This window comes from Cloeon dipterum, chromosome 1 (genome assembly GCF_949628265.1).
Source record: "Cloeon dipterum chromosome 1, ieCloDipt1.1, whole genome shotgun sequence".
NCBI lineage: Eukaryota > Metazoa > Arthropoda > Insecta > Ephemeroptera > Baetidae > Cloeon > Cloeon dipterum.
In genome coordinates, this window is record NC_088786.1 from 35,470,216 (window position 1) to 35,482,457 (window position 12,242).

Below are 12,242 nucleotides of genomic sequence, written 5' to 3' on the forward strand. Positions count from 1 at the left end.
AGCGTACTCTATAAACCAATTTAAACTTTCAATTTTCTACAGAGTTATTTCTCATCAGACTTGGAAACTTGGAAACGTTTCACTTAGTTCAACAAGGAATTTCAATTAAAATTACCTCATCATTTCACAGCGTATATCCGTTACACACAGATCTAATTTTAAAAGCGTTGTTAACTTTGCGTAGGTAGATTCAATTGCTGCGCTCAAGTGAGGAAAGAGCAGAAAGAGGAAAAACAAAATTGCGCAATTTGCCAGTTACCCTTTGCAGGTGTGTACACGTTTTACTGCAAAAGCAGGTGCATAATATCCACTGCAGTCGTGCTGTGCGCGACCAGTGCACAGCACTCGGTACACTGTTTGCTTTTGCAGCGGCAAAGCAAGCATGCGAGAGAGCAAAAAAGCATTCAAAATACACACACAGCTCTGCACCAACCTGGCTCCGTCATAACATTTTTATGCACCTCGCGTTCTTCGCTCCAGAAACACGCCACCGTTGCCGCCAACACCAACGACGACGACAACAACAACAACGGTAGAGCAACAACCTGAACAACAAACAGCGCGGCTACGTCATTATTATTTTATGCCGGTAGTTATGTAAACAAGGCACCGATTTATTTTTTCCCCGGCCCTTTTTATATTAATCCGGTCAGAGGGAGAACACGCTGCTGGTGCATGTTTGCGATTTGCTCTCTCTCACTCGCGCGAGCGCTTGTTATTCCCTTTTCATTGATTGGAGCTGCGAAAAGCACGAGAGCGGCAGTATTCACGAGTGCCTTTTGCAGCACACATGTATGGAAATGATTGACACGCGGTGTCATGCGCCGCGAACGCGTGAAATACGGCGACGAAATATTAAAATTGTGATGCGTTTGGACACGGCGCGGGCAATATTTCATCGTTGCGGCGTTTGTGAACCCCGACCCGACCCGCTGCATTCAGTGAAATTGCGCCCTCTGGCCGTTCTGGCGGCGCTGGCAATAAGTGAAAGGCTGCCACAGCCGCCGACCGAGTTCCCACACACAAACAGTCGACCCACCCCAAACGTGTTTTGCCAAAATTTAACATGTCACGTTAATTCCAGATAGTTTTGAATTTTACGAAGTTTCTGAGCACACCAATCAATTCTTGAGGGTCGAATTCGGTACAGTGGATATTTTTTCCGACCAAAAAGTCCAGCGCGACGTGCGAACTTTTTTTCCCGCCAAAACAATATGAATGCGAGAGCTGCGCATGCGTCAGAGCTGGCTGGATCTGACAAAGAAGTCATTCGAACAAGCGGTCTCTCTGCAAGTACTTAAACCGGCTCTGACGCATGCGCAGCTCATATTGTTTTGGCGGGGAAAAAGGTTCGCACGTCGCGCAGGACTTTTTGGTCGGAAAATTATCCACTCTACCTTAATTCGACCCTCAAAAATCGTTTGGAGTGCCCAGAAACTTCTTCAAAGACGGTCTTTAATTCAAACCAACTCGTTTTTTTAATACATTTCTTCTTGCAACTCTTTCATCAATCGCAAGGTCAAAAATTTTGGGTCAGAGATATAATAAAGTGCTACTATCACAAGCATTCAGAGATAAGACAGTTCTTATCGAGCTGGAATCGTCTGAATTTTCGCTCTACATTGCATAATTTTTGTCTGATAAAAAAGCTCGCGTAATAGATTACGCCGCGAGATTATGCGTTGTTTTGATGCAGGGAGCTCAAATTAAAGCTTTCAAGAAGATCTGGTCGATGGGAATTTTTCTTGGCAACAAAGAGAAGCTTTAAACTGCATAACTGGAGTGGAAGCGACGATGTTATTGAATGTTTTATTCAGCAAGAAGGGAAAACGAGAGTGAAAAAGATTGGAACGTTTTGCCCACTGCGCGCGCGACACGTGAAAGTTATATGTTCGAACACACGCGCAACTTCACAAATGACGCTCTTTTTGGTCGTTTGTTATCCAAATGGTAGCATACACTCTCAAACACACGCGCATATGAGTCGTCAAACGAGTGCAGATAGAGTGGGCCGCGAGGTACGCTATCTGCCTTTTGGAGAGTTTGCAACGGTGCGGAAAAAAAATCGAGCTTGTCTGGCTGCGTACGGCATTTTGTTCGAGCACTTTCACTTCCAAGTGATGTGAGCGGCCAAGCACTCGTTTTTACCCCCAACTGAAAGTGAAAATGGTTTTGAAACACGTTCCTATTTTCGTCCAATGGGATTCGCGCTTCTTTTTCCTCGTTTTGAATGCTCGATCCTAGCGAAATTAATTTCGCTGCTGCATCAGCACTTTCCTTTGATGGAGTATTCGATTCATTGCATTCACATAGCAGGAATTCCTTTCAACTCGGGCTAAATTGTTGTTTGTCGCTAAAAATACGCGAGACTTGAGGTAAAAGAGAGTCGTCCAATTAAATTGTTGATTGCGCTCATTCACACATCACGTGTTCAAAGAGAAGGAGTTGAACAAGACTCACTCTGAGTCAATTATAATTCAGACACGGAGATAATTTTATCAGTGAACAGGGGGAATTTTCTGATTACGTAAGTCAATTTTAAGAGCGGAGCCGAGACTTCTAATTTAGTCACGTTGCGCTTGTGTCTGATCAAGAAGGGCAAAATAAGCCTTTCGCAACTCAAATCGATAATATGCTAAAATAGAACAAAATTAAATGGAAGAATCCCTTTTAATGAGATTCCCTTTGTGTATTAATCATTTGAATTGGATGATGGCACACTCGCACGTGCCACAACACCAAGAAATGAGCTGGAAAGCATTTTAGTTCGAGAATAGCGGCCAAATTTTAATTAAATCTCGGCAAACGATTTTGCTTTGACTGCGTGGAGCGCTAAATACACACAAAAGCGCGCGATTTTCTTCATTTGGGGGTGCAGTGGAAAAAGCGTGGGTGGAGCCGCGAGGCAGCCAAGTTGGGTAAGCAAGCATCAGCACGCGGGCCGTGATGCCATTAACGCGCGCGCACGCCACTTGCGGAAGGCACCACGGTTCCCATCATCCAGATATTTATCTCTGCCTCGGCATATTTTTGGCTTGAGCCTTGCAACAGAACACGGTCACTGCGGCGGCGAAGAGACTGTTGCTGTTGGTTGGCGGGGGTGGAATGCAAACCTTGTTCGCTCGCGTCGGCTCGAATTGCGCTGCTTGTTATATGTATATTATTTGCCTTTGCTCCAGACGAGCGTGCGAGGCTGCAGTAATATTGTTGTTCGCCTCGCTGCTGTGCCATTGCCGCCGCTTTGTGAATGAGATCAAACAAAACTGGGCTGCCAACTAGCATCGAAATCCGGCGGCCTTACGACTGCGAAATGTTGATGAAGTCGCGGCGCGCCGCCAGCTTCCAGCTTCCAGGGGCGGTGCCGCCGCCGAAACGTGCGAGCAGGCGAATTCCGCTGCGGCAAGCAAAGCCTCGTTGTTCTCGCGCGCGCTACTTGCAGCTTTTTTATCTCAGTATCAATTTGCTTCTCATGTAGTTGAAACCGAATCGGCTCTTTCTTCTAAGGCGGCGAAATTTGCACATCTGCGACGCTGGCTTCTTTTGTTCACAGAAGAAGCAGAATGGTTTTTGTTTCATCTGGAGTGAGAAAGGGATGATTCTACATTCCTCAAAAATTTAAATTTCAGCAACCTCTTTGAAGTTTGAATCCCAAACGAGCTGACTGTGGGAAAAGCTTAAAATTTGTTCAGTCCTAGAGAACCGTATGAATGTTTCACATTTGAATCACGATAGTGAGAGTTAAAGAACGTCTTTGACGAAGTTTCTGAGCCTACCAATCGATTCTTGAGGGTCGAATTAATTAGAGTGGATATTTTTTCCGACCAAAACAATATGAACGTAAATACGAGAGCTGCGCATGCGTTAGAAATGGCTGGATCTGACAAAGAAGTCATTCGTACAGGTGGTCTCTCTGCAAGTGCTCAAACCAGCTCTGACGCATGCGCAGTTCTCACATTCATATTGTTTTGACGGGAAAAAACGTTCTTACGTCGCGCTGGACTTTTTGGTCGGAAAAAATATCCATTTTACCTAATTCGACCTTCAAGAATCGATTGGTGTGCTCAGGAACGTCGTCAAAGACGGTCTTTAAGGAAATAGTTAATGCTTCAATAGTTCGGATTTTGGTGGCTTTCCAAATACAAAGGGAATTTTGCCATTTTCTAGAAATACCCAATAGACGATATGCTGGCCGCAGAATATTTATTGTCTGAGTGGAAACCCAAGCTTATGAAACAATTGATGGAAAATCTCACTCCAGATAACTGCAGGTTAAAAATATTGGAAAATGCTCCGACTTTTGATTAACTTTTCCTTCCTTCAAATATTAGGATTAGAATCGTATCGAAGAAGTTTGAACCAATTGCTGACCAGACTGAGAAATGGTACGGAACCAAATACAAAATCGAAGACATTCCTTCAAATGAGCTGCTTGAAAAGTGGAAGAATGCAAAGCCGATTATTGAAGAGCTGAAGCTGCCCAAAAAGAACGAGTTCATTCCAAGCAGCTTAGATATTTTGCCAGATGATGATAATGTGAGTTTCTGTGGTCTGCGTGTCAAAAAACCGCGATTTAAAACGCTGCTTAATATGATTTTGTTCAATTTTATTTGCAATATTCTACTTAAGAGTGAAACTAATCTCAAGGGGATGCTTTAGAATTTTTTAAAATTGAATTGATATATTTTGTATTTTACTGTTTTATTTTAATCTAATCAAATTTAATATAAAAAAGAGCATGAAATTAGCTTTTAATTGAATAAAAAATACAGAAACTGGTTGAAATGAGAACACAATTTCACAATTATGAAATTAATTTTAAATTTCTGAAAAGGGGTGCACTGTAAAACTCTTTCTTTCTAGGCTAAGCTATAATGATCATAATGATCCAATCATGTATTTCAATGAGAGACATATAGTTTATCTTAAATATTCAATCATTTCCCAGGTGCCAAAACTGGATGATGACCAAAAAAAGATTTAATTTGAAACATAAAATAGAGTGCCGTATCAGTATTATATAATTTATCTACTAATAAATTATTATGTGTACTCTCCTGTCGGCATAATTAATCCAATAGCCACGTTTCAATTAGGGATTTTCACGCAAATAAATTTCTCAAACAACACACTTTGCGCTGCATTAGTACATTTGGAAACTTTGCTGCAAAGCTGCTCAGCCTCAACACCTACACGCGTGGATTGGAAGAGAAGCGTACGTGTGCCCCAAACAAACGCCAACAATATGCAAAGCCCAACAAGCAAGCAGGCCCTAATTAACATATCAGCAAAAGCTGCTGCTACTTAATCTTAATCAAACTGGAAACCAGTGAGGCACGACGCGCGCGAGCGAAATCCGTAATCAAGCGGTGCACGCACGCACGCACTTCACAAGCCGCGGCCGCCGAGAACAGTGACTGCGCTCTGGCTCTAGCTCTGTAATTGAAGCAAGACACATCGAGAGAGAGAGAACCAGAGTTGGCGCAATTAGAGCCACGGGTGAAAGGCGCTCGGCTGTTTTCGCCTTTGATGAATTATTTATGCCGCCAAGTATAAACAATAACACAGGACCCGCCTGCCTGCCGAGTATGAGACAACCCTTTAATTATTCAACATAATACATGACGTGGATGGCGGGGAGAAAGTGAATGCCGGCCGGGCCCAACGCCTCGCTCGACAAATCGCCTTATCAAACGGGAGGAAGCCCGAGAGAGAGAGGAAAAGCGGCGGGCGGGCGCATTCAATTTTGTGTTTGCATGCATGCACCTTTCTTCCATACATCAACGTCTCCTGATATGTGAAAATATTTGCCCGCGCTGCTGCCGGCGGGTGCTCTTAAGGTGCTGCACCCACCAATTGTTTACTCCGTGAAATAAAACACGCGACGCGGCGCAATATTCCGCCTCTCCGTGGGATGTTTTTCTTCAGCGCTCCGTGTTTGAAAGCGAATATACGCCTACCGGATTAATTCTGCACGTTGGGAAGAATGGCGAAAAAATATTGACATCCGCATTGTTAATTCCTTTTCGCCAAAGGAGAAGATGGTTTTGCCCGAGATTAAAAAAGTTTAATAAACCTGGATCAGTGGAATTCCATTCTCTGCGCCGTCTGAACGAACAAACTGACCTTTTGCAGAGGGAATAAATTTTCATGGAGCTTTGATGAAATTATTGAACCTCTTTTTTAATATCACTTCCTTGAAATTTCCAGGATTTTTCCTTATTACATACATAAATAATCATGCTGCACGATAAAAATCCGCTCAAATATAATGGGCACATATTTAACAGAACGCTCTCGCAAACATCAAAGCGCTTACCTCTCTCTCTCTCTCTCCACGCTTTTCGCTCCGCCTCAATTTCCATTTTCCACGGGAACCCGGCGACACTTTGACGTGTGCCTTGCTCATAATGATCTAGTGCGCAGAATTTGCTGTGAGAAGCGCTCCTAATTTGGTGCTGCATTTTATTATAAATGCCATTGTCAGCCACTCTTTTTCATCTTACTCCAGTGCTACCCTAATTAACGGTTTGAAAAACGTAAAAATGTAAATTCACAGAGGTGCTTTGCATGGTAGAAAAATAAGGGTTTACACTTTACACGCTCTGGAATAAATTTTTATAAAGGGAATAATTTAAAACATTTGAAATTTAAAAGAATACGTTTTATACACGGCAACATTGCTTTCATTTTTATTTTATTTTATCCAAAATCAAATGCCTATGTATTCGAACAATTCTTCAATGATGTCCTCAACATTCTTGGCAAACATCTGACTGATGCCCATGCCTCGCAACACTGCTTTGCCCCTCCCGCGCAGAAAATCGTCCATCACGTCAAAGTCGAGCTGGTTTTCTCCGGCCTGAGGCACATTTTTCTCCCTGGACCCTGGAGGCATCTGGCACATGGGCACGTACCCGGCAGCAGTCACGATTCCTGCTAACCAAAACTCGTCAACCAAGCGCCGCATGGCTGGCAAATCGACCATTTCAGGTGGCAATCGGCAGTTGGCGTCTCGAAGCGACTCGTCCAGAGTGCGCCAATACTCCGATACGAGGCGGTCCATCACTTGGGCACGCACCTGCCGGCTCGAGTTGACGAAAATAAACATGAGCAGGTCCGTGATCGGCGGCACCACTCGATAGTTTTGGAAATCGAAAATGCGCACCGCGATCGGCTCGCCGTCCTCCGAGTAGCGGTACATCAGGTTGTTGTTCCAGATGTCTCCGTGGCAGACGACGTTGCAGTACGTGTCCGAAATCTGCAGCTTGAGTCTGGTCTGCTCGAAGGCCGCGGTCACCTTGCGCTCGGCGCCTGGCGCGCCGATTCGCTGCGCAAAGCGGTCCCTCCGCTTGGCCACCTCGACGACGGTGTCGATGGCCGACTGCAGCCACGGGTAGAACGGCCGACTCTTGTCCAGCGTCCACAGGGCCTCCTCGGGGTTGCGACAGAAGGTGCGCAGATGGATGTCCGACTTCTGCTCGGTGACCATGGAGGCGGCGTGCAGCCTGGCCATGGCCGGCATCGTCACGGACAGCTCCTGCGCGTTCATCGGCACCAGTTTGTCCCTCATGACGAATCCCTGCTCCTGCAGGTCTTCCTGCACGCTCAGCGTGCGGCCGAAGGCGCTCTCGTCGAACCGGAAGTAGTAGCACCTGGGCAGGGGCAGCTCGAAATTGATGAATTTCTCGAAGGTGGGCACCAGCCGCAGGAAAAACTCGTGCTCCTTGTGCACGAGCCGGGAGCCGCGGAGGTCGGCGAGGTGTCGCTCGTCCAGCGGCAGCGCCTTGGCGAAACACGACAGCTCCGCCTCGCCGCTCTTCTCCGAATATTTAATTAAGATGGTGTAATACAAGCCATTGAATCCATTCGGCGAGTTGCTCAGCAATCGATAATTAATTAAGCCTACATCTCGCCTGCCTTTGAATGCGCCGTCCAATATGGCCCGGATGTCTTCTTCACTTGTCGGCTCCATCGAAGACAGGGCTTTTGTCGTCGAGCGACGCGTCAATTCGCGAAATGAGAGGAGCTTTTAAACACGCAAAGTTTTCGCCCGCCGCGTCTCTGTCAGCTGCGAAGAAAGAGGTTGCGGCGACGGCCTTGGCGGTCCCCTCTTGCTTTGATCGGAGTGGGACCATCATTGAAATCGCATTATCAGGGGGAATAGCAAACAAGAGCAGCCCAATGAAAAGGAATTGGTTTATTTATTTATTTATCTGCAACTTTCGTTAATTGAAGCGGATGCGTGAACCTTTTTTCTGGTTCAGAGCTGAAATAATAATAATAAAAACTTCACATTTTATGTGTGTTTCTTTAAGACATTTATTTGTTTTGATACCGAATTGGGTAGTTAAATTTTGCCTGCTTGCTTGTAATTTTTTCCACTGCTTCTCCACGCCCACCGCACTAAAAAGACGCAACACACGACAAATAAGATAAGGCGAGCGGCAGTCAAGGTCTTTAAAATTTCGCCAGCCCGCAGACCAGTCCGCACACTGTAGCCGCGATTAATTTTAAATATTGGAGCAACGCGCAGCACACGCAGTGAACCGCCTGCAAAATTATTCATATTAAAGAGGCTCCACTGCTGCTCCGTCCGATAATAAAGAAGCGATGATTTTACGGCTCTTCCCTTTTCCGCCGAAAATGCCGTAAGGAAAAAGTGTGCCCGCCGTTCCCCTGGCTAATAACACTGCTGAAAGTTGAGACATAAAAGCTTGCAGACGCAAATGCTTTAATTTGCAGCGCCGGTTTTATTGCTTTATTGTAATTTTATTTCCCCCTCTACACACAGCGCACTTAATTAAAAATTGATCACTCTGCCCCGCGTATCTTGCTCGGCAAATTGAGTCTTTCAGAGCTCCATATTTAAATTACCACGGTTTGAAAATATGGTATTATTTATGCTCTTAAAAATTATTAACTCTATGACAGCAGGATTTTTAAACGACTCCAAAATCAAAACAAGACACCATTATTTCTAAACTAAATTGGTTGCTTTTTTGTTCAAATCGTTCCTATCGTTGACATGCAGAAAAAATCGACCAAAAAAGTAATGTAAAAGTTGGCAGAGGCCTCTATAACAATAAATTTCATGCCAAATTCTTTCAGTTGATCTCCAGTAGTAGCTCTTTTTAGGCTGGTAGTGAAACGCATTGATTTTGAGCTGCGACGCAGTTGAAAGCAGCAGGTCGGCCGAGTAGGGTGTCGCAGAGCTGTAATTTAATTAGCGGGCGCTCGGGCCATTTATCAAGCGCGGCTATGATCTGTGCTCAGGGAGGCATAAGTGGAAAAAATGGGCTCGTGTTGCCCGACAGGCGCTGTGTAGGCCATTATGTTGTTGGTTGTTGTCGCTGCGGCGGCACCAACCAACCAACCAACGACTCACGCAATGATTCAATCTCATTTGCATTTTTTTCCACCATCACATAATAATCATAGCAGTCTTTACAGCTGCGGCGCTTTTTGCGAAGGGATTGAGAATTTTTTTCAAAAAAGAGTCAACCAAGCGGTTTTTTCTCCCCCTCTTTTGGTCTAATTATAAAAATTGCAAATGGCTGCCTTTTCACTGAGGGGAAAATTTAAATATCACGATGGCAATTTAATTAACGTGCTCTCTCGTGTAATTTTATTAACAGAAGATGATAATAATTATTAAGGGAAGTGTAATTAGGGTGATGCATTGCTGTAATCTTACACTCGGTGGAGCACATTACTCACGCGAAACAACGCGCTCTGCCTCGACGCCGAGGAACGCTCAATTCAGTGGCGGGCACGCTAACAATTTGACTCCTTCTGTTTAAGCTCGACCTCCTTCTGGGAATTTAAGACTCGTAAATTTAAATGATTTGTGAAATCATTCTCTCTGTCAGCCTATTCCCATCTTCAGCATTCAACACTTGAACCCGTCACCACATCAAAGAAATGAGATCAATAAAACGCCATGGATTTTTTTACTTGTTCGGAAATATCTTCGAAAAAAATAAAATCGAAATTTCCATGTAATTTAGGAGACCATTTAAATTCAGTTTCATATTTTCAACTGATATATTTAGATAAAAAAATGTAACAAATCAACTAATCAAAAAAGTTAAACCAGTTTTATAAGCACTTAGTGTTTTAAACCGCCAACAGAGGGCGCCACCGTATACTTCCGTAATAAATTTAATTTTAAGGCACTTCCGCTGTGATTTCAGACTCAATCCTGCCAATGTGGATTCTTCACTTAATGTTCTTTCTTTTGACGTGCTGAAAACCAAAATCGGTTCAGCCAATCGCCGTAGAATCGTGAAAAACTATTTTTCGGAATATAAAATCTATTCCAACGCTTCTACGGCGAATGGCTGGACTGATTTTGGTTTTCAGCACGTCAAAAGAAAGCATATTAAGTGAAGAATGCACAGCAGCAGGATTGAGACTGAAATCACAGCGGAAGTGCCTTAAAATTAAATTTATTAATAAAGTATACGGTGGCGCCACCTGTTGGCGGCTTCAAACACTAAGGAATAATACAACTCAAAATTAGCGCGCCCCTGCCGACTTCCAGTTCAGCCGCAGTCCTGGAACACCATCCCCTAAGCAGCTTCGCCGATTTTAAATTCATCCAGTGCGACTAGCGTGTCAACTTGCGGCCGCCTGCAACCTCATCCCACCCAGCTCCCTCTCTGCACTGACAATGGGCACACACACATTAACCAGGGATTGCTTGATGTTCGTCACCTCGAGTAATCCGAGCAGGCCCATATACCAGCCACTTGCGACCCAACTATGGGGGTTGAACGAACGCGAACAGACAGATGCGTGAAAACTTGCAGCAAAGCACCGCGCCAACTTCAGTGGTTAAATCCCGCGATGCTTTCTGCTAAGCGGCTTAACGAAACGATTCATGTGGCTTTGTTCAGCAGCGAATAATGTTTTATCCAGCTAGAAACGCGCGTCGGACGGACTCGATCGAGGGAGAAAAAAAATGGAATATTTTGCATAAATGGAGAGCAAGGTTCAATAAACGTGCATGCTGACTATTAAAATATAGGTGATGTTTAGGATTAAAGGTGATAATGCGTCAACTGTATACACAGACACGCTTGTGAAGTGAATATTTTCATTGAATTCTAATACTTATTGTATCATTATTTCATATTTTGCGCTGCATCGCATTACGTTGTAGCTCACTGTTTGTGTTTAATAAAATAATCATCATTAATTCTTCGCTTCTATTTATTTATTACATTCTCCTGTTGTAAACTTAAAGTGGAATGATACAGGCAACAATAAAAAATTATTTGAATTGTTGGATGCCGTAAACAATTGATCGATGAACAATTTGCATTAGTAAAAAATGACCTTACTGCAAAAATTCCAATTTTGCCAATTTTCCCCAAAATTTACGGTGCTTGAACATATTTTCTTGGCATATTTCGATTCCTCTCGTCGAGATCTGTCCAATTGTGTATGCCACTTATTGGGGAAACTCTTGGTTTTGAAATTAAATCGGATTTCAAGTAAGGAGACAGCCATTACCATTTGAAAAGCACGTAACTTTCCAGCCAATTTTCTAAAAAAAATACAGCGCTCCTTAAATCAATTTAGGCTTTAACTGAATCCTAAGGGATGAGTTTATGCATTGGTAACAAGCATTTTCCAGGCTTTTCCAGTATCACTCCTCTTTGAACTTCTTTAAATGTTCTATAACAATTCGATTTTTTTTTAAATCCCTGATGGCATTACATAATTTGCGATTTCCACATGAATCACACAACTACTGCAATCATACCTTCATTAATCGTGAAATTCTGATTTTAATAATAAAATAATTGATGTCCAAAAACTATTATTCCGACAAAAAAGAGAAGTGCTAGTTTTAAATTTTTAGAATTAACATAAAAAAGTCCCCAAATCACCATTTTTAACGCATCAAAGTTTAATCAAAGGCGGATGCTTTCCTTATTTTTGCAAGAATTACTAAGCCTAAAAGGGAATATGATTAAACAGGCCTTCTTAATTAATTAATTTTCATTTAAGCTGAGATTCAGTTATATAAGAGCGAGCACACATTGGTTTGAAATATTCTAATTTAGGGAATAAATCAGAAGTGTATGCATGAATATAGAAATCGTAATGACTTCTAAATCGAGTCTCTTCATATCACACCCTCGCACGCAAAATTCCGCACAACGCAGATGCGACACACGTCTCGGAAATCTTCTTACACTGCTGAAGGAGCTAAATCACACCATGTGTCCCTT

The 12,242-nt window shown here is 43.3% G+C and overlaps 2 protein-coding genes across 2 annotated transcripts in view; one reads left to right on the top strand and one right to left on the bottom strand.

Moving 5' to 3' along the window:
* Window positions 1-12,242, top strand: part of LOC135948217 (solute carrier family 2, facilitated glucose transporter member 3-like) — a 195,301-nt gene that overhangs the window by 148,820 nt on the left and 34,239 nt on the right. The window lies entirely within an intron of this gene.
* Window positions 6,678-8,090, bottom strand: LOC135948615 (uncharacterized). Its single transcript, XM_065497974.1, has one exon. The coding sequence runs from the start codon at window positions 7,970-7,972 to the stop codon at window positions 6,710-6,712; it is 1,263 nt and encodes a 420-aa protein (XP_065354046.1). The 5' UTR covers window positions 7,973-8,090; the 3' UTR covers window positions 6,678-6,709.

Excerpts from the sequence above, each read along its gene's own strand:
- LOC135948615 (XM_065497974.1), bottom strand. The coding sequence starts at position 7,972 with ATGGAGCCGACAAGTGAAGAAGACATCCGGGCCATATTGGACGGCGCA.